The following is a 22,263-nucleotide window of genomic DNA, read 5'->3' on the forward strand; positions in this document are numbered from 1 at the left end:
AAAGCAAGCAGAAATCACACGCAAGGCCAGACCCCTCAGTATGGTCAGTTCTCAGCAGGGGTAACTGCAGCTGGCCTGGGACTGGCTCAGTACTCTCAACTTGACAGTGAAGACCCCAGCCAGGGCCAAGACTACATTAAAAAGCAGACAAAACCATGTGGGCTGTCATCAACACTGATCAGCTCTAGTTGCTAAAACATAAATGTAAAAACATTCTTCAAATGATATCATATATATATTATATATATATAATATATACATATATATCTGTCTTCTAGAATTCATATATATATATATATGGACTGTCTTCTAGAATTCATATGTATATATATATATGGACTGTCTTCTAGAATATGAATATATATATATATATGAATTCTAGAAGACAGTCCTTCATAAGGAAGATGATTTCAATAGATCTGATTCTTCATGCAGCCAAAATCAAAAGCACTTCAAAATACCTGCTCAAACAACTCGAAGTCAACATTTCATACAACATTAAAAGATGCTAACTTTTGGTGTACCAATATATGCCAAAAAGAAGAAAAAAAATCTAGTGATACTGCTAATAAATTCTATTAATTTTCTGAAACACTGAGCTAACAAATTTCCTGTCACAAAATGGTGGTCTTTATAAGGCTGACATATGGGTGACAGCTCCAAATTTATTGTTTTTGCTTTAAAGGAGGTAGCAAAGAGAAAAGGCCTGACTGAAGCATTAGAAAGGTGCACAGATTAACAAAATTAAAAGCAACTTCCTCCCAAGCTATATTAAGAAATGTGGTTTATTATATCTTTAAAAATACAGAAAAATAACCTACCCACGATGCCACTCAAACCCACTGCTAGTATTTTGATCCACTTTTCCTTCCAGTGTTTTCTGGATGCATTTCTATGTGCACACATTTCTTCATAAATTTGAGATCTCAATTCTCATGTGGTTCTTTGGTTACCATGTAGATATGGACCAGCTCATTGAAGAAGCTCTGAATCCAGGGACTTTATTAATGCCTGCATCATATTCTAAAATACTGATGCATTACAATTTTACCATTCTATCCGTGCTGTTCATTTAGGCCATGTCCAGTTTTTAACATGTGGAAATAGAATGTGATTAATCTTTATACAAAAGCCCTGGAAGCAGCTTCATTCTCAATTACATATTCATAATAAAAGTTGGGATTTCTGTGTTAAAATGCACTGCTAAAAGAGAAAAATGAGACTCCACAGCTACTAGTGCATGTGCTAAAGGAAGAAGTTAGTACTTTTAATCACTAAGTGTATACTCTTAACTAGAAAAGAAATAATATTTGCAAAATTTTGCCACTTTAAATACACAAGTTCATTCTTTCTTCAAACAGTACTTTGAAAAACATTCCTCAAAAAATCAGATGAATATTGGGTGAATAAGTTGTTTTTACCTATCAGATATTATAATCTCCCATTAACTGGATCTTAAAATGCACCAGGTACTTAGGAGTGAGGGACCATTCCTTTTCTTTACTGAGTAATAATATATTCATAAAGTTAAACTGCATTTAAGAAAACAGTGCTGTCAACTAAATAGCCAGGACAAATTGAACATAATTTCTCCTCATAAAACCTCAAAATGATTATGGAAAAATCCCTAAAATTACTAAAATGTCTATCATCCCAAAGCACAAAAATTTATTTTTCCCAGGACTCCAAGATTGAGCAGCATACCCTGTGAGAAAGGTCCCTGACATTGACCGTATGGTTCTAGTTGTAGAGATGGAGGTGCATCTTACCTTGAGGGTCTGCCTTCTTGTAAGCATTGCCAGCATCCACAAAGCTGGTGGCAGAATCATGCTTGCTCTGAAGCTGCATATGGAGCTTGGCTGCCTGACAAAATGCATTTCCTGCAGCTGAAGAAGACAAGTCACTACAATTAATCACAGAGGAACAGGTGTTCCTAGGGTGGTCTGTGCTCTTAAGTACTGGACCTACTCCTAGAAAAGTTCCTTGTCACTGAAAAACAGCATTTCAGTCAAAAGCACATGTAAATGTGGTCAAGTGCAACTCAGATATGTGTAAAGAAACCAGAACCAAGTTGAACAGTGACAAAAGTATCTCTCAGCCCCAGGAAACCTCCAAGTGGCACCTGGGCAACAGGTCTCCATTTAGTACCAAAGCCAGTCCCATTCAACTCCAGCATATACTAAACACTAACCAGGGCTTCAGGCTACAGGTGTTTAAAGAAAGGTAAAACACTGAGGTCAGGGATACTTATTTGCTCATCTTTTTTCTCACAATGTCCAATGGACGTGGCTGTCATTTTTGAAGAAAGCGCTAATGGAACCTTCTCGGACAAAGTAAGTATCTCAAAGAGTGAAAATTAGGCCCACAATTTCAAAACTCAAAGTTTCTTAAGTTATAACAAAATCTGACGGAACTTCATATGAGGTTTAACATGTTTTTTTCTCCCAGTTAGTGTAAAAACTTGCACATTCCTTGTGGGATGACGGATGGGTTTGGTTAGGTGTGGTTCAGGTTTCTGCTGGGACAAGACATAATGTGAAAGGTTTATGCACAGAATTTTTTCAGAAAAGGTTTTGATCAGGGACTGTAGACTCTGGAGTGGCAGAAAAGAATGAGGGAAGGAATACCTAGTCACAGGAGTCACATGAACAAGGAACAAATGCTTGAAGGCAAGAAAAAGCTTGGAACAGAGGCCACTGATAAGCCCACACCACCTGCAGGAGGGATGAACACAGCGGGCAGGGGAGGTGAGGGCTGAAAATGCTATGGGGACAATTCTGGAAGGCTTTAATGCCTTAATGCCAGCACAAGGAACCTGGAAAAGGATGAGCCCCCAGTGTCATGAAGTTCTTGGCTCAGAGAGCACCACCACAGACTGGGAAGCACAAGGCCTGTAGGGTCACAGCTCAGTGAGGTCTGGAATAGGGAAGTCAGCACTTACAGAAATAGATAGGAAAGAGATCCCTCACTAGGAAAAACATGATGACGAACATCGTAAGACCTTTTGGTACTTAAAAAAAAATAGTCAATTCAAAAAGATTCAGAGAAGTACAGAAAATCGTGACAGACACCAAAATAAAAACCATTGCTGGTATTAAGAAATAAAGCATTCAATTCCACAAAGGTTTGGCTATCATCCCTTATTCTGACCCCTCTTCCAGAGGTAACCACACAATTCCTACTCAGGCTTCTGGACTTCCACCTGAGGGAAAAGAAAAGAATCAGTACGAACTCCCAATCCAGCCTGCCCAGACTCAACTCTGGCTCTGGCCAGAGAAAAAAAGTGCCCAGGCAGTGTTGAAAATCACAGACATCAGCCTGAGCAATCAGAGAGGAAGTGGCTCCAATTGGAATGGGGCTGGGGAACCCTTGCCCACCATGCTTTAACCCTTAAACTGGTGAATCATGGGGTTGGCGGTCCCACAGGAGGGGCTGCCAGGGGAGTAGGCAAGCACATGTGGCAGCAGCTAACTGAATGGCAGCTCTGATGGGCTCTGCCTCAGGAGAGTACAGTAATCGCTTGGGCCTCCCAAGTAAAGTGCTTCCAACAGATTGGCTCCTGTTATACATACACTGGCCAATCTCATCAGTATATGCAAATCATTCCTTAGACCATACCTTTATACGATACAAAAGATACAAATGGTCAGACAATGCTCTTTTCTCTATAGTTTTCAATATGTTATAATTCAGGTGTAAGTACATTTTGAAAACATAACATATCCTTTTAACCTAAAACTGAATCGATAAGTGAATTTTACTCAGAAAGGACCTTTCAGATTCTTATATTTCTACAGCAATTTCTTCACTGAAATGCTTTTAAAGTGTCAGCCTTAATGGGTAAATCAACACAGTATATACCCTAAGCTTATACACTATTATAGTCCATTATATCTCAATAAAGCTAGGGGAAAAAAGCAGATGGGGAAAAGATTTGTGTAGATGGCAACATCCCTACTTTAGATCATGTAGCAGGTGCAAGCCAGGACTAGAGACCCAGTCCCTGTTCTAGCTGAAGGCTGGCTCCATTTTCATTACAGAAAGACCCTATCACAGAAACATAACAAGCCTCTTTTTTATAGTAGGGGACAAGTTTGTTTCTCAAATCACTGTTAGAAAGAGTTATCTTTTCTCAGATCAATAAAATAATTCCACTATTTTGGAATTGATTTTGTTACGTGTAATTTCACTGGGTAGAAAGCATTATGTTAAAAAGTAACAATAAATCTGTTGGAGTTTATAGAAATAACACTCTCACTGTCACATTTCTCAATGTAACCTCAATCAGCTACCACAGAGCTCCTCCCACAGTAAGAAATTCTCAACCAATGTTTAGGTAAAAAAACAAACAAACAACAACAACAAAAAAACAGGCTTTGTTCACTTAGATCAAGGTTCTTTTCTTCCAGGCCACGGTGGCCACTCCAGTTATTCCAGCAAGCACACCTGTCTCAGCCAACAGGAGGAATGCAGACAGTTATTTCTTCCTTCAAGATGATTTTAAAGTTATCTGCCTGAAAAGCAAAAACAAAAAACAAAAAAAACAAAAAACAAAACAAAAAAAAACACCAAAAACTTTATACATACCACTCCAATTTTTAGCCATCTTGAACATATTTGCAGCTCTGGTATACATTTCACAAGCCTCTTCTATTTTTGTGTTTCCTCTGAGAAAAATTTAAAAATGAGGTTAAGTTTTCCTTCAGCAACCATCCACATCTCTAACTCTCCCACCCTCAAATAATAAGCATTTAATGAGCATTTACTATGCGCCAGACAAGTAAAGAATCTTAGCTGCTCGCTCAAAGGGTACACACTTATTATTCCTGTTTTCTAAATGAGGAAACTGAGGCATACAAAAGTAAAGTAAATACCCCAAGGTCACACAGCAAGGATGCCACAGAACTGAGACTCAAATACAGCTCTGGCTCATCTCAGAGCCAGAGTTTTTTTTTTTTTTTTTTTAAAGATTTTATTTATTTATTTGACAGAGAGAGATCACAAGTAGGCAGAGAGGCAGGCAGAGAGAGAGAGAGAGGGAAGCAGGCTCCCTGCCGAGCAGAGAGCCCGATGCGGGACTCGATCCCAGGACCTTGAGATCATGACCTGAGCCGAAGGCAGAGGCTTAACCCACTGAGCCACCCAGGCGCCCCCTCAGAGCCAGAGTTTTTAATCAGAGTTTTCCATGTATAGAAATTGAAGTTTTAGGTCAATTGGAGAAATAAGAAGTACAATATTTGCATAAGATTAAAATTTGAAGATTAAAGACATTTTTTACCCTGCTTTTTAAGAGTTTAGCACTACGTTTATCCAACTTTAAAAACAAAAACAAACAAAAAAAAACAAACAAACACAAAAACCTGAAGCCGTGCTTTTTGACTGCAACATTATCACCTCTGGCAGGAGACAAGCTCTTCTCCATCATGGAAGGGCCTCAGTGTCCAGCCCATCACCCCATGTGGAAATGCATTTTATAACATCCTGAGAGAAGGAAACTCTACTGCTGCTTGAATACATACTGTTATGGAAAGTTCTCCACTAGACAACTGATTCCACTGAGGGACAGCTTTAGCTGTCAGACATGTGCTCTTACACAAAAGCAAAAACAATCCTCTGTAACTTGCACCAGAGTTTTCTAATTCAGCCTTCGTTCTTCCTAAGCTAAACTAAGACCCTTTTATAAATGATGTTTCTCTACTATAAACATAAATAACCAAAGAATGAAGACAGAACACCATATGCAGTGAGGAATTCAGAGAGGTTTAAGGACACAAGGACTAAGAGAAAGGGGAGATCAAGGCTGACCCCTGGAGAGTGGGCACAATATGAACAACAGTGAGCACATATGCATATGTCAGAAACTCAAAGAGGGTCTGAGCTCTAGCAGAGGGACATAGACAATTCTGTGTCAGTACGCCTCCAGTGCAGTACACTGACTCCAGTGTGACTCACACCTTAGGTGGTAACTACTAATTGTCTTACCCAAGCTAATTCTTTAACTTCTCTGGGCCTCAAGTTTTTGCATGTGTAAACAGCAGATAACAGAATCTCTACTTGTGGGTCACTATAAAGATCAATGGAAATAATCCATATATAGTGGCCGCTGCAGGGCTTAACCCAGAGTCAGTACTCAATCAAGATGATTAATATAATTACATGCAGGTACTAAAGGCATAAAGACTTTTGGGCATATTTGTACAAATAAGGGACATGCCTGTCTGCTAAGGAACTTATATCTGGAATGTGTAATGAACTCTTATAACTCAATAAAAAAAGAAATGACTTAATAATTAAAAAAAATAGGCAAAGGATTTGATTAGACATTTCCTCAAAGAAGATACACAAACAGCCAATAAGCACATGAAAAGTTATTCCACATCATTAGTCCTCAGGGAAATGCAAATCAAAACCACAAATGAGATCCCATTTCACACCAGTGAGGATGGCTAGAATCAAAAGACAGATAATAACAAAAGTTAGGGAGGATGTAAAGAAATTGGAAGCCTCCTATACTGTTGGTACAAATGTAAAATGCTACAGCCACATTTAGTTAGTTGCTCAAATCATACTTCCGAGGAAGTTTTTTTTTTTTTCTTTTTTTAAATTTATTTGACAGAGATCACAAGTAGGCAGAGAGGCAGGCAGAGAGAGAGGAAGGGAAGCAGGCTCCCTGCTGAGCAGGGAACCTGATGCGGGGCTCGATCCCAGGACGCTGGGATCATGCCCTGAGCCGAAAGCAGAGGCTTAAACCCACTGAGCCACCCAGGCGCCCCAGTTGCTCAAAAGGTTAAACGTAGAGTTACTATATGACCCAGTGGTACACACCCAAGAGAAATGAAATGACTATGCCCATACAAAAACTTGTATACAAACAATCACCGTAGCATTATTCATAACTGCCAAAAAGTGGGAACAACCTAAATGTCCATCAACTGATGAGAAGATAAAAAAATGTGGTATATGCACACAATGGAATATTGGAAAATAAAAAGAAATGAAGTACTCTAAAGCTCTAATACGGATAAGGCTTGAAAGCATTATGTTAAATGAAAGAAGCCATGAGCATATTATAAGATATCATTTCAGAGTAAGCAAATCTATAGAGACAGAAAACAGATTAGTGGTTGCCTAGAGTTTGGGAGAAAAATGGGTAAGTGCAAGGAGAGTAGAGTTTCTTTTGGTAGCGATAAGAATGTTCTAAAATTGGATTATGATGGATGCACAGCTTTGTGACTATGGTAAAAACTATTGAACTGGACACTTTAAATGGATGAATTATATAGTATTTATTATATATAAAGTTGTACCACTCTCCTCCTCACCCCACACACAAAAAAAGAAAAGAAAAAAAACCTTGGGGGCTATCACACAGTGAATGACAGGATGGCGACAAGCCACACCAAAAATATATTGTCAGAATTAGCAAAGCTTTCTTTCAATCACACCCTTATATATTAAAACAACAAGAACAAAACAATTAGCTAATTACCCCAATGGAAAATTCCTCTAAGTTTTTGATCTTAGCTGTCCATAATTCCCTGGAGATAACAAAGGCTTACCACTTTCTTGTCTTATTTTTCTAAAGTGTACCAGGAATCTTACACTGTAATTATAGTTCAATCATTCTTATTAAAGGTTTCCAAATAAAACTAGCTTAATTAAAATGTACTTTACCCTATTATTTTTGGAGACAGATTCAGCTAGGAATAATAGAACACCTACATTATGCTAGGTTTTATGCTGGATATTTCCACATATATTATGTCATTTCCATCATTATTACAACCACAGTGAAAGATGCTAAATCCATTTGACAGAAGAGAAAATTCTATCTGTGGGTGCCTGGCTCAGGTCATGATCTGGGGGTCTTGGGATTGAGCCCTGGTCTTAGGATTGAGCCCCTCGTCAGACTCCCTGCTTAGTGGGGAGCCTGCTTCTCCTTCTCATTCTGCTTATGCTCTCTCTCTCAAATAAATAAATAAAACAAAAAAAGAAAAAAAAACAAAACTGTATCTGGAGGTCAATGGCTCACCCAAGGTCATCCAGTCAAGGTCAGTGGTGGAGCTGAACCTGATGTCACGTTCAGTGATCATTATAAAAATAATGAATATATTTTTATAAAAACTAAAGACACTCACTTCTCCTCACCTCTCCTAAAACAGAATCACGAGAAGTATACTCATTTTATAAGCACTAGAAAAACTCACTTGTCATAAACAAAACATAACTTTAACAATTTATGAAGAAATGTACTTCTGAAATCATTCCAAATACCTACTATGTTCTATTCATGTGAAAGTTAATGTTTCTGAATTTTAAGGACAAATACTCAGAACTTATGTTCAAATAATTCAAATGGTTGTTATTCAAAGCCTCCATAAGTGAGGTATAAGATCCTTGAAAAAAAGAAGTAAGTTCTAAGAGGGAATCTACATTATAAAGTGATATAATATAAATATAAGTACAGGGCACTGAACTGACATTAAGAGAAGCCAAACTGAGCCACACTTAACTATTTGGGAAGATTATGCTACTATGAACTTGAAGAAAACGCCTTCTGCACTACAAAAGGAAACTGACCAGCCCTAAGAACCACCACTGCCACCACCGTCACCTCCATCACCATCACCACTGCCACCATCGCCTCCAACACCATAACCTCCAGCAACATCACCTCTACCACCACCATCAGTACCCCACCCATGCAGCCTCAGTTGACTCCACCAACTCTCAATTCCAGGGGCAAGGTGGACTCCCTTCCCTTCTTGACATTGCTTATTCAGGAGACATTCACTGAGATCAGTGTCAGAAAACACTAAGAAAAAAAAAAATGTTCTCACCCATGAAGAGATCAGAATACTGAGGAAAAAATATTTAACTTCAGGTCTTGGAAAAGATCTGAGTGCCCATCCCACCTCCCATGTCCCACTGAAGAAACATGGTGAGAGCCCCAACATGTCCCACCAGGAGCCAGTGAACCACAGAGCTGTGCCTAGGGCCCAGCCTGCAAGTCCCTCCCTCTCTTCAAAATCCCATCCTGTCTGTTCCAATTCAGATGCTGGGGGGCACAGGGAGGAGAATCCAGCCTAGGAAACTACAGCCCATTATTTCAAAGAACTCCCATAACATCTAAACGCAGATCAGTCATTGGTTTTTTAAAAACTAATCCTCAAATAATCTAAAGTCTTGATTTTTCCTCATCCTGTATAAGAACTATTTTTGGAGCAGTACAAAACACTGGCAATCATAGTACATGCTCTTCTAGGACCGTGGGTGGGAAGAGGGGGACGTTAAGTAGCATCATGGGGACTAAGAGCACACACATCATGAGATGTACCCAAAAGAAAAGGAGACAACTACTGAGGGAGAAGTAAAGTTGCTTCTAAAATCACAGAGTAGCAGAGAAGAAATATAAAAAAATGACACTGACAGTGTTGTTTCAATGTGAAAGCAGAACTAGAGACAAAATTCAACTCTATCATAATCGAAGTATCCTGAATGGATGTCAAACTACATCAGAGGACTGCAAAAAGGGATAACTTTTCCGAGTGCCTGGGACCCGTGGGGGAAAACCCCACCAACTAGGACAGCTCCTTACTTTCACTACTTGTGAGCAACATTACTTTAGCCCTTAGGCTGACCCTGGGGACAGAGACCAGACAGGACCTGGCACATAGGTCTCAATAACAATGCTGACCATTCAGGATCTGGGTAGAAGAAACTACCCACATTACATTTTTTTTTTTGAAGTTTTCCCATTTATCACCCAAACTAAAAAGCAAACACAAAAAGTATCCAGAAAGGAGAGAAAAATTCAAACTCTGTTTAAAATATCTCCACCATTAACTGAAATGCTATTTCCCTATTCACAACACTTCTGACACCAAACATGTGGGTTTTCCACATCTAATTCTCCAGTTCTCTGCAGGCACCAACTAGGTGTCTTACAATTCAATTCAACTATGACACTACCCAGAGTCAATGCAAACCCAACATGATAAGGGGCCAGTCCCACAAGACTGCCCCTGCTTCAGACAACATTCTCAAGTAGTGGGTCCTCAAGGTACTCACATCTCTAACTTGGCTAAAAATGAGGAGCTCCCACAACCCCCTCCTCAAATATGATTAATTTTCAAGAATTAATGAAAACATTAATTGAAACATTAATGAAAACAGAACTCAGGAAAACATTTTCTTAAGATCACAAATGATGTAACTCAGAAACAGCTAATGGAAGAGATGCACAGGGCAAAGTATATTGGAAGGAGTACAAGGAGCATCCACACCCTCTCCAGGGGCACCACCTCCCAATACCTCCATATGTTCACCACCCCAGAAGCTCTCTGAACCCACCATTTAGGGTTCTGGGAAGATTCTCCACTACAAAGGCATGACTGATTAAATCACTGACCACTGGTGATTAATTCAATCCCCAACCCTTCTTCTCTCCTGGGAAGGTTTGGGGGTGGGGCTGAAAGTTCCAACCCTCTAATCATACGGTTGGCTCCTCTGAGGACCAGCCCTCATTCTGAAGCCAACAACAGTCACCTCATTAGCAAAAACTTTAGTAATGTTGAAAGGGGTTTATTATGGTACAGAAGATCCTTCTCTCACTCTTACCACTGAGGATCCCACAAGTGCTTTACAAGTTCTGTGCCCGGAACCAAGGATGAAGAACAAATATACATTTCTTATTACATCACAACATCACAGCCACTGGAGCACTAGAACTAGGGAAACGCAAGGAAAACTTGGCTAGAGGTGGTGGCCTCCAGAAGAACTGGCTTCTGGGAGAGGCAGAGGCAGCTCCATGGAAGTTTGGTAGTGAAGGGAAAGAAAACCAGTGATAGAAATAAACTAAGAGTCCTGTGAAACAAAGGAGTATCACAGTACCAAGAGTCACACCACACCCCTGGCACCCCTCCCTAACACTTTTCATTAAAAAAAAAAAAAAAAAAAAGTCCTTAATGGTATCTATGGAAGAGAGGATTTAAACTAAGAAACCTGTGAAAGCACCCAAACCCTTTATCTCCCATTACAGAAACATATGCTATTATGATCCCAAGAAAACCCAAGACACTCTAAACAGAAGGCAAGCAGCATCCATACAAAGCTACTACATAAGAAGAATAAAACCTTTGCAACTGACAAAAATGTTCCCCCAAACTACCACAAAGCAGACAAAAACAATTCCATATAATTTAAAGATTATTAAACAAACATTTATAGATATGAAACTACATCACGGGTCAGAAACTTAAAACTCAGAATGCAAGAGCATGCAGGGGACCAGAATATGCCACCCCAAAATACACCACTTTGGCATAAAGATTATTTTAAGCTGGAGGAAAATGAGAATAGCAGATCCAGAAAGACACCTTCTCAGAGCTTCCCCATCTGACTAAACGCAGAAATTTCTAAGAAATGAGGACTGCCATAATCCCCTCTCTTGGGAAAGTTTTATGGTCATGAAGCAGATGGAAAGTTCATACAGAAATGAGCCTCCACAAACTTTACTCCTTTGTTTTCCAGTTTGCCATCCTTAGAAAACTAAAATCTTTTGTCCTGACACTTCTCTACAAATACTTTGTTCTTTGTTAAGGCGCTATAAGCCCAGTTCTAATTACCCCTCTGAGTTACTCATTGCTACCTGTGTTCACTAAACTACTTTTTCTTGTCTGTCTGGAGAACCTAGGAGAGTAAAGAACAAAGGCGAAGTTCTTCCTTCCCTACATGCACACATAAAAAATAAGACCATGAACTCCTATTTCAAATTCTAGAAGGAAAGAAAGAAAAAGACCAAATCACCTCAGAAGTAAAGTCTTATATAGAACATACCTATGGGGAGAACAAATTCTATTAACACTGAGGAGAAAAATGAAAACAGCCAAGAGCATGGAAGTGAAATAAGAAAAGGAAATGGATTCAAGAAAAAGTGATAGGATAAAAGTAGTATCTGAAAATGGGAGTAAAACAAAATATTGAAATAATATTTAAAACTCTAATTTCAGAAAATTTTATAGAAACAAAATAAGATGTGAATCTAAATACTGAAAGGGTCCATCATGTACTAGGAAAACTGACCCAGTGAAACACATCTAGTAAGACTATTAGATTTTTTTTTAAGATTTTTTTTTTTTAAAGATTTGATTTATTTGACACAGAGAGAGAGAGATCACAAGCAGGCAGAGAGGCAGGCAGAGAGAGAGAGGGGAAGAAGCAGGCTCCCTGCGGAGCAAAGAGCCCGACTCGGGGCTCAATCCTAGGACCCTGGGATCTTGACCTGAGCCGAAGGCAGAGGCTTTAACCCACTGAGCCACCCAGGTGCTCCTTTTTAAAGATTTTTTTAAAGACTTTATTTATTTATTTGAGAGAGAGAGAGAGAGAGAAAGAGACCACAAGTAGGCAGAGAGGCAGGGAGAGAGAGAAGGGGAAGCAGGCTCCCCACTGAGCAGAGAGCCGGATGTGGGGCTCTATCCCAGGACCCTAAAATCATGACCTGAGCCAAAGGCAGAGGCTTAACCCACTGAGCCACCCAGGTACCTCAAGACTATCAGATTTTATAAATCAAGAAAATCTTTAGGCTTCCAGGAAAACTCACTTACAAAATTAAGAAAATCAGGTTAGCTTGACTTAGACTTCAACACCAACGTACAAAGCAAGACAACATACAAAGCAAGGTGACAGGGGAACAACATTTTTAAAGAAACTCAAGGGAAGAAAAGATCACACAGTCAGCCAAGTCGACAAATAAGTACTACTGATGGCAGCAAGGACTTAAGGAATACCATATTGGCTTCCAACTACGGAGATGACTAAGGAACATCAGTGAAAAGGTATGTTTTACTACAGATCAAAGAGAAGAGAAAAAAATGTAGAGACAGGGTAGAAAAATAAAATGGAGACATCTGTTCCAATAAAGTACAAATAACTGAACCCTGTCCTTCCACATACATACGCTGGACATAAGGAAAAATTTAGAACAAGCTCAGGGACTGGCACATAGGTAAAGGGTGTTTTCCACATCAAACAAATACTAAATGCCTACTAGAGCTAAGGGCATTAAAAAAGATTCATAGTGTAAAGGTTACCAGTAGAACAAAAATACAAAATTCCCCCTCTCCAAAAAAATGCACATAAAAGAGATCACATGGGGGTGCCTGGGTGGCTCAGTTGTTGGGTGTCTGCCTTTGGCTCGGCTTGGGTCAAGATCCCAGAGTCCTGGGATCAAGTCCCGCATCTGGCTTCCTGATGGGCAGGGAGCCTGCTTCTCCCTCTCCCACTTTCTGCATACGTTCTCTCCCTTGCTATCTCTTTCTTTCTCTCTCTCTCTCTCTCTGTCAAATAAATAAATAAATAAAATCTTAAAAAAAAAAAAAAAGGAGAGATCACCTGAAGAAAGAAAATAAAAGCATCATACATAATCAATATAAAGACAAATATAACAAAGCAGGATGACAGATTTAAAAACCAATTATATACCAGTCATACAAACAATGTAAATGGACTGAAGGTTTTTTAGATTTGCTCATAAAACAAAAGCCAACTGTGTGCTCAATAGGAGAGAGACAACTAAAATAAAGCTATCCAACTAAAATAAAGCTATCCTGAAAAGGCTTAAGATTAAAGAGATTGTCAAAAGTATACCACATACATCTACCAACTTTTGTTTAATTTGTTGCAACAACAAATAACCCTCAAATCTTCAAAGGCTTCTCTCTCACTCAGTTTACCTGTAACTACAGGCCAGTTGTGCTTGTTCTTTCTCCATGTGTCATCTCTCTATTCTGGCATGTAGCCCTATCTGGAGTACTCTTTTTTTCTTTTTCCCTTTTTTCTTTTTTTTTTTTAAACCAGGGCAGAAGCAAGGGATGACCCCTGCAGCTTCTGCTCAAGTAGAGTGTGCATCCCCCCTCCACACACTCCCTCAAAGTCAGTCATGGGCCAGAGAAGACTCAATGGGGAGGGGAAGTGCACTTTGCCCAGAGCCAGACAGCACAGGTGACATGGCAGCAGGCTGAATGTATAATCCTCTTACATAATACAGTCCTCAAGCAGGCAAATGCAAATAATAAGAAAGCAAGGATTGCTACTCCAGTATTAGACAAGGCCAGAATTTGGGCTCAAAAATACCAAATGAAAGAAATTCACTTGCTAATGCTAAAGATACAATTCATAACAAAATTATATTAATTGTGAACATCTACTTACCAAAATATAAGTAGCCACCTTTATAAACCAGAAACTACAAGAAATGCAAGATAGACAGAAATGCATTTATAAAAGGAGATATGACCATACCCCTTTTACTCCAAGAAAGTCAAGTGGACAACAAATAAACACAGATGTGAAAGGCCTGGCAACATAATCAATATCTAGATCTCAGGGATCTCTATCAAGGCATACACTCCAATAAGAGAACATCTGCCTTCTTTGCAAGTGCGCAAGGGCCATTCATAAATACCAATCATATATCAGGGGCAAAGAAAACCTTAGTAAGCTCTCTGATTATAATGAAAGAAAACTAGAAATCAAAGCACCTCCACCTCGAACACAACCCATAAACCCTTGGGCTAAAGAGGAAAAAATTACAATAAAAAACACTATATATCATGATGGGGGGGGGATACAATTTAAAACATTAATACAGTTTTAAAGGAAAATTCATTCATGAATATTCGGATCCATATAAATACAATAATGAAAATAGTGGGGTAGGAAAAAAAAAAAAAACCATCTTCCATTCACCCCAAAAAAGCCAGAGGGAAAAATGGAAGAAAGCTATCGAGGTAAAAGCAGAAAACAGGAAAGTAATAAAACCCATAAGTCAAAAATATTAGTTGTTTGGAGGAAAAAGATAAAAAGAATCAAGAAAAAAGGGTAAATGCAAAAACACAGAAGTGACAGAGGGAAGAAACTACTGAATTAAAGAACGTTCAAAAAAATCCGTTTGAGGGTTCACTTAAACCTTCAAAACCATAGCATGAGGTTAAAAGGAAAATCTCTACATTAGTTTTATGAGGCACCCGTAACATTGATACTTCAACCTGATGGGCTATACACAAAAGAACCATAAAGAAAATAATTCAAAAGAAAAGAATTAAAAACAGAATTGAATAGCACATTAAAAAATATAAATTATATCATAATCCAGAGGGGTTATTCAAGGAATGCCAGAGCAGTTTAATATGAGGACATCCATTCATTAACATATTAGTAACTAAGGAGAAAAATCGTGTTTGTCTCCACAGATACTAAAGAGGCCTTCAAAATATAAGCTTGGGACACCTGGGTGGCTCAATTGGTTAAGAGTCTGCCTTCAGCTCAGGTAATGATCTCAGAATCCTTGGATCAAGCCCCAAGTCTGGCTCTTTGCTCAGCAGGGAGTCTGCTTCAACCTCACCCTCTGCCCCTCCCCACCCCTCATGCTCTCTCTCTCCCTCTGCCTCAAATAAATACAATCTTTTTTAAAATATAACTCTTCAATTTTTAATGAAAACACTCATTAAAACAGAAGTTGACAGAGACTTCCTTATCATGAATATGTACTTTAAGCCAAGAAAGTAATGATCTGTTATTTCAATTATAATTAAATTACCGTTACTTATAGTAAGTCCATTTAAATACAGAAATGGTTAGCATTCTGAAATTCTACTTCTAGCATTTCCTCTCTCTTTCTGTCAAATAAATAAATAAATAAAATCTTAAAAAAAAAGAGATCACCTGAAGAAAGAAAATAAAAGCATCATACATAATCAATACAAAGACATAATAAATATAACAAAGCAGGATGACAGATTTAAAAACCAATTATATACCAGCCATACAAACAATGTAAATGGACTGAAGGTTTTTAGATTTGCTCATAAAACAAAAGCCAACTGTGTGCTCAATAGGAGAGATACAACTAAAATAAAGCTATTCTGAAAAGGCTTAAGATTAAAGAGATGAACCCTAAGTGTTAGTCACTGAAAATGCTTTAAAGGTACAAAAGCTTTACTGATCTTACCATCTAATCAAATGAACACAAAGTGAAGCATAAGAACAGATTGCAAAGTCTCCTAGAACTTGGATGATCCTGTGTCCTGGCTGGATGGACAGACACCCTTGGCTTACACCCATCTTCCTGGCATCTCAAAAATATCCCAGTTTGGACAACCTACTCATGGCCACTATGTAACTCACAGAAATAGGGAACCACTGGAAAAAAAAATTAAAAGTAGAATTACAATTTAATTTTAAAAAATTGTAAAATTAAAAATTTAAAAAAAATTTAAAAATTTTTAAATTTTTTTTAAAAATTAAAACTAGAATTACAATTTAAATGTTATTCATATATAAATGTTAATATTCAGAGATTGACAGTTAATTAAGTAAAATCAAGAGGTAAGAGAGAAAATACAAGGCCATGCAACTATTCATCATTTTTAGCAGAGTCAATAGATACGGTCTAAAATTAGTAAATCAGGAAGTAGAAGTATTCCAAAATTATTTAGAATTACAGTGGTAACCATCAGAGAAATTAAAAGGAAATTCAAAATCATTACTTCTTGGGAGTATCATTCTTCTTTAGGAGAGAGGAGACTCAGGGAAGACTTTACTTTTTAACTGGAACTTTTCCATAGTCCTTGCATTTTTCTCACATATGTAGAAGCTACTACATTTATAATAAACACATATTTAAGTAAAACATAGAAGGAAGTGACATGAACTCCCCTTCACTTTGTTGCCTTTGCTCTTGAATACTAAACAAAAGCAAAAGAGAAAAAATCAGCATGGTAGGAGGATTCACACATTCTCTCCACCAATATCCACCAAGTGCCTACTGCATGACACACGTCGAGTGAGGTGTGGGGTGACATCAATGACAGAGGACTCCCCAGGAGCTTACATTCTGGAGCTACACACCACCATGGGTCCTCCCTACCTCTTCTAAACAAGTGTACCTCACAGAGCTCACAACAATGAGAGAACAGATGGTGAACACTGCAAATGCAAACAGAATAAGGCCAAGCTAGAAAGATTTTATTATTTGATACACAAACTATAACTTGGCACTAAAACTAGAAAACAAAACCAAAAAAAAACCAACCCCCCCCCCTTTTTTTTAAGAGAGGAGTGGTGGGACAGTGGGAGAGGGAAGAAGAAAATCTCAAGCAGGTTCCACACTTAGCAAGGAGCCTGACTCAGGGCTCAATCCCACCATACTGAGATCATGACCTGAGCCAAAACCAAGAGTTGGTTGCTTAACCAACTGAGCCATTCAGGTGCCCCTAATGCTTTACAAATGCTATCATATGTCCTTACCACATTTTGGCAAAACTTAAAAACAGTCTTTATAGAAATAAAGCTGCGTGAAGAATACTCATAATTAATGGCCTACAATATTTAAGAAATATTCCCAATTTTCTTTACTTTTTTTTTTTTAAAGATTTTATTTATTTATTTGACAGAGAGATCACAAGCAGACAGAGAGGCAGGGGGTACGGGGTGGGGGTGGGGTGGGACAGGCCCCTGCTGAGCAGAGAGCCAGATGCGGGGCTGGATCCCAGGACCCTGAGATCATGACCTGAGCCAAAGGCAGAGGCTTAACCCAGGGAGCCACCCAGGCGCCCCGAAATATTCCCAATTTTCAAAAATAGCTAAGAAATTACAGACTCATAATTGCATCAAGATAACCCAATAGGGTCTTTCATTAAATTTGATACTGCCAAATTCATGGCTCTTTACAAGTTTTATGGCTGGGCAACATCCCAAAGTGAAAGACAGCATTAGCCATGCAGAACATCTTCCAATTGTCATTCGTAAGCAGACATTCTCTTGTGATGTACACTGTGCAGGCTATCCCCAATCTGGCCTCCTATTAACAAGAAAAAGACAGTAAGAGAGACCTTAGCAATTCAAAACTACTTTACGTCACACTCAGGCCAGTTTAAGATCTTACTGGCAGTTCATTAAGATTCTATAATTGAATTTGAAATTAACTACAAAATTCCATAGCTCATCCCTGGGAACAAATGAAATGAAAACACTGCTCTTTCGGTGGTAGTTTTGCTATACTGTGCTAAGCGCTTCAGAAATAGTAAATTTTAATTCAACACTACAGCTATAAAAACACACCACTGTCTAACTGGCAGTCAAGGAGAAAAGCAGAACACGCATAACAGGTATTTTGTGATGGCTGCATCCCTCAGTGGCTCACCAACATCTTGGAGACAAGAATGGGTCTTGTTATGCCTTTTACACAGAATACATGATTGACCTTTTCTCAGGAATATACAATGTGTATTTTCATCTAACCTTACGGAAAGCAACAAAGAAGAGAAAAAGAATAGTACAGAGAATACAGTATTGCCATAAAACCTGTGTGGGTGGTGGATAAACAGGGGGTGAAGAAGATAAGCTCCTAATACATTTTAATCTGCAGTCTGGATTATGAGAATGAGTCCATACAAAGTACGCTACAATATGCTGAGCACCTCTCATGGCTGCCATGTCTTCAGAACAGTATCACCTGCCCCCTTTAAAGCACTAACTGGTCAGCTCTTAACTACACTGGGCTTGGACGATACTCATGATACACATCAGTTATGTAAGTTCAGTTAATTCAGGAGTCTGACACAGGGAGATGGATTACACTGTGGTTTCAAGAAAGGATAACAAGTAGATGGGAAATTTCTACATCAAAGGAAGGGTGGCAGGGTGGACTAACATGTGCTCCAGCCTAGAAGGATGAGGAGAGGTACAAATGATGTCAAATATATTGGAAGATTCTAAACATCTAAAATTGATACAGAATCGGTCTTCCTACTGTTACTGACAGAGAAACTAGGCCTGGTTTTTGGCTTCAAGTAATTATATACCATTAAAACTCATAGAACCCTGAGTACTCTTCTTCCCTAAACTTTCCTGGAGCCGATACTCACTAAAAATAACACAGTTTCCCATAGGATAAATAAACTTACATGGTACAAAGCTCTTTCAAATCTTTAATAAAAAGACCAAAGACCTAGTCCTAAAGGTCTTTGGCTCTGAAATTCTGGCAGTCACTTAATCTGTCTGGCTCTTTGCTTCCTTGGTAAGTAGTGGCTGACAATTTTGATGAATATGCTAATTAATATTTCATAATCACCATCTCCAATGGTTCTAAATGTTTTACAAGCATAAACTCACTCAACCCTCACTATAAGATATACTATTATTACCCCTTTTTATAACAGACAAAACTAATGCACAGAGAGGCTAAGTACATTGCCCCCCCGCCCCACACCCCCCATTCAATAGCTAAGACAATCAACTAGCCTGCCATATCCAGGCCTAGGATGAAGTTACTTTTGTGCAAACTGACTGTAAAGAGTGAAGGTTAAAGTCTTCCTATACCTTCTGTCAGTGAAAGAGGTGATCAACAATCAAGGAGAAAACAGACGCTTGTTTATAAACAAAAGCCTTTTAAAAAATCCTTTTAGGATTACTGGCTCAAGACTTGGCCCAATTTCATAAAAACAATAAACACGACACCTCTTCACAAAAAGGAGGGTTCCCCTGAGACCAGTATCAAGTGCAGTAATATTTTCCTCCACCAATTATAGATTCTGACTTGAAATCTTCTGTGACATTAATATCACCTCTAGGCAGGAGGTGCTAGGACATTAAATTTTATATGGATATATTTTAAACGTTTTGTGAATCACAGAAAGGAGCTATTGTTTGGTGTTAGCATCAAGTATTAGGCAGTGCTCCTTAAGTAACAGCATATATGGGGGTAACTTTTAAAGGGGGAACAGTGTTCCTTAAGTATCACCTTATATCTGGGTAACTTTTAAAGGGGGGAACTTGTGATTAATTGCTATGTTTGGAACTACAAATCCTATGAGAAACTTAAAAACCAGCTAGGATAAATGCCCTTTGAGAGGTTCCTGAGGATAGGAACCCTCACCTTTACGCATCTTTGCATCCTACTACAGTGCTCTGCATGAAACCTGCATCTAAGCATTTCCTGGGGATGTATCCCTGATGGTAGTGTTTTATTATAATCAAAAGAATCCTAGTGGTAAAACAAGCAGATTCCAAACTGAATTGAGTGCAGAAATAAAACTGTCTAATAATGCAACGATTAAGTACTGGTCCTTCTCAAAAATAAAAATATGCTCTTGCTCGGCAGATCTTTCACTTTCAAAAAGAAAAACAACAACAAAAACCACCAGGAAATTTCAGCCTCCCTAATCCTAAACAGCTGAATCATTCACATATTTAACCGCCCAGAACTGTCAGTGCAAGCTTTGCTTTTTGCTAAGTGTGAACTGAAGACCTTCCCTAGGAGAACATGGGAGAATTACAGAAAATTAACGGGATTCCCAAAAGACACCTACTTAGACAGGAGCTGCGTTATCCTTAATCAAAAGAGCAGGCCCTGGCAAACCCATCAATCTCTGCTGAAGTAAAAATACTACGCTGAGGAAACGTACTCATGCTCCAACGAACGTTTATTAAATATGTACTTGGCGCAAGGCAAACCCGCACACGATCTCTGGAATGGGGGCGCCGCGCCAGTCTGCTCCTCCGCGGGGCCCACCGCCCAGCCTGATGAGTCCAGATGCAAGGGTCAGGGGCCGGGGCGGGCGGGGTGGGGGGGGGGTCCCCGGACCCGCCCCTCCGGCTCCTCCTGGGCTCGCCTCCCACCAACACGGGTCTCCTAGCGATGCAGCTTCAACCGTGGCGAAACGAACAAATACGTCCCGCAGCCGCGGCGACAGCACCCTCCAGGCGAGGCCGTGGGACACCCCCCCACCAACGCAAGGATAACACCCGGCAGGTGGGGGCGTGGAGGGTGTGGGGGCCCTCTGGGGACCCCAGGAGCTGTCTGGACGGTGTGTGGGGGCTGAGGGACCCCGAGAGATTCTGGAGGTTCCAGGAGGTACGGGGCTGAGGTCTGGGGACCCAAGGGGATCTCTGGAGGGAGGGCGGGGGTTCTGAGAGCCACTGGGGCATTTTTGGAGGGTGGTGCTTCTAGGATGCCCTAAGGCTTAGGAGCTGTCGGGAAGATGCAGGGGAAATGAGGACCCACAGACGTCTCAGGGGAGAGAGGGGATTCAACAGGATACGCGTGGGGGCGGCTGGTTGGGGAGGGGGCCCGCAACGGAGACCCCCCTCAGGGCACTCGCAGTCTGGTGCTCACCCAAACAGCCCTCGGAGGAAGGAGTGGGAGGCCTTGACTCGCTTCTCGGCCTCCGCCATCAGCTGCACTGCCTCACGCTCCTTCCCCGCGTTGTCCATGTCGCCCGCTGCCGCCGCCACAACCTCCTCAGCCGGCTCCGACGCGCCTTCCGCGCCTTCGCCCTTCTCTCCCAGAGGCGGGGAGCGCCGGCGAGGCGCGCAAGGCCTGTCGGGACTTGTAGTGCCGGGTCCGGTCCTGAAGGCGAAGACATGTGAGGCGTCAACTACATTTCCCAGAAGGCCGCAGAGCGGGGCGGGGTGGGGATCGGTGCTTGCAGACTGCCCGCGCCGGGGATTTCGGGGCGAGAGGCGTGACTCTCCATAGGGGTCTTAGTCCAAGGTGAACTTTAATCTTTTAAGTATGCGGGGCAAATGGAAGATGATGCGCGGCTCTCTAGTAAGGATAACCTCAAACACGCAGTATCACGTTGGTTCAGGAATCCCTTGGTCACCGCGACTGACATCTGGCGAGGGGATGGACGAGGAAACGGAGGATAACAGATTGGAACGTTCAGCCTACGCGCAAGTTCTGCAGGAGGGAATCTAACGCAGCCACCGAAAGCAAATTCATTAACCATGTGATGCCCATCCACCCACCCACCCACCAGCAACAGCTGGCAGAAAGAGCCATTTTTATCTCCAGAGCAAGGCGTTTAAGAATTTATCATTTTCCCCAGTATAAACTCAGAGTTATTTTTCAGTCTCTCCATGTTACAACTTAATGTCGGTCTTCTCTTCCTTGGTTATAAATAAGTTGCATTTAGGCTACATATGCATAATCCACTCTTTTAATTGACTGAATTATTTCCCATGATTGGGAGGCTTTGAGCTCTCTTATTCTTTACACGGTGCTGGCCGTAGAGGCCGAGTCTCCTGGGGCACAATTTGGCCTGCCCAGAGGACTTCTAATTTCAGGGCAGAAGTATCCATAGATAGATGCTATCATGTGCCAACAATTTCCAGGCCTGTCCTGGAGGGAGTGGCTATTTTTGTTTTGTTTTGTTTTTGTTTTATACAAAATCTAGACCATTTACATTTGGCAATGCTAAA

General features: G+C 40.2%; 1 protein-coding gene across 2 annotated transcripts in view; it reads right to left on the bottom strand.

Moving 5' to 3' along the window:
* The window catches only part of NAPB (NSF attachment protein beta), a 46,363-nt gene extending 25,022 nt beyond the window's left edge, over positions 1-21,341 (bottom strand). The window contains exons 1-3 of one of the 2 annotated variants that reach the window (XM_032859331.1): positions 21,176-21,341; positions 4,588-4,667; positions 1,770-1,886 (exon numbers count right to left, since the gene is read on the bottom strand). In XM_032859331.1, coding sequence (XP_032715222.1) covers positions 1,770-1,886; positions 4,588-4,667; positions 21,176-21,273 — 295 coding nt within the window. In that variant the 5' untranslated portion in view covers positions 21,274-21,341. Of the gene's footprint in view, positions 1-1,769; positions 1,887-4,587; positions 4,668-21,175 lie in introns of those variants that run through there. The other variant, XM_032859333.1, reaches the window with a different exon arrangement.
* Positions 21,342-22,263: the final 922 nt, after the last annotated feature.

This window comes from Lontra canadensis, unplaced genomic scaffold, assembly GCF_010015895.1.
Source record: "Lontra canadensis isolate GAN:19392208 unplaced genomic scaffold, GSC_riverotter_1.0 scaffold16, whole genome shotgun sequence".
NCBI classification, from domain to species: Eukaryota; Metazoa; Chordata; class Mammalia; order Carnivora; family Mustelidae; genus Lontra; species Lontra canadensis.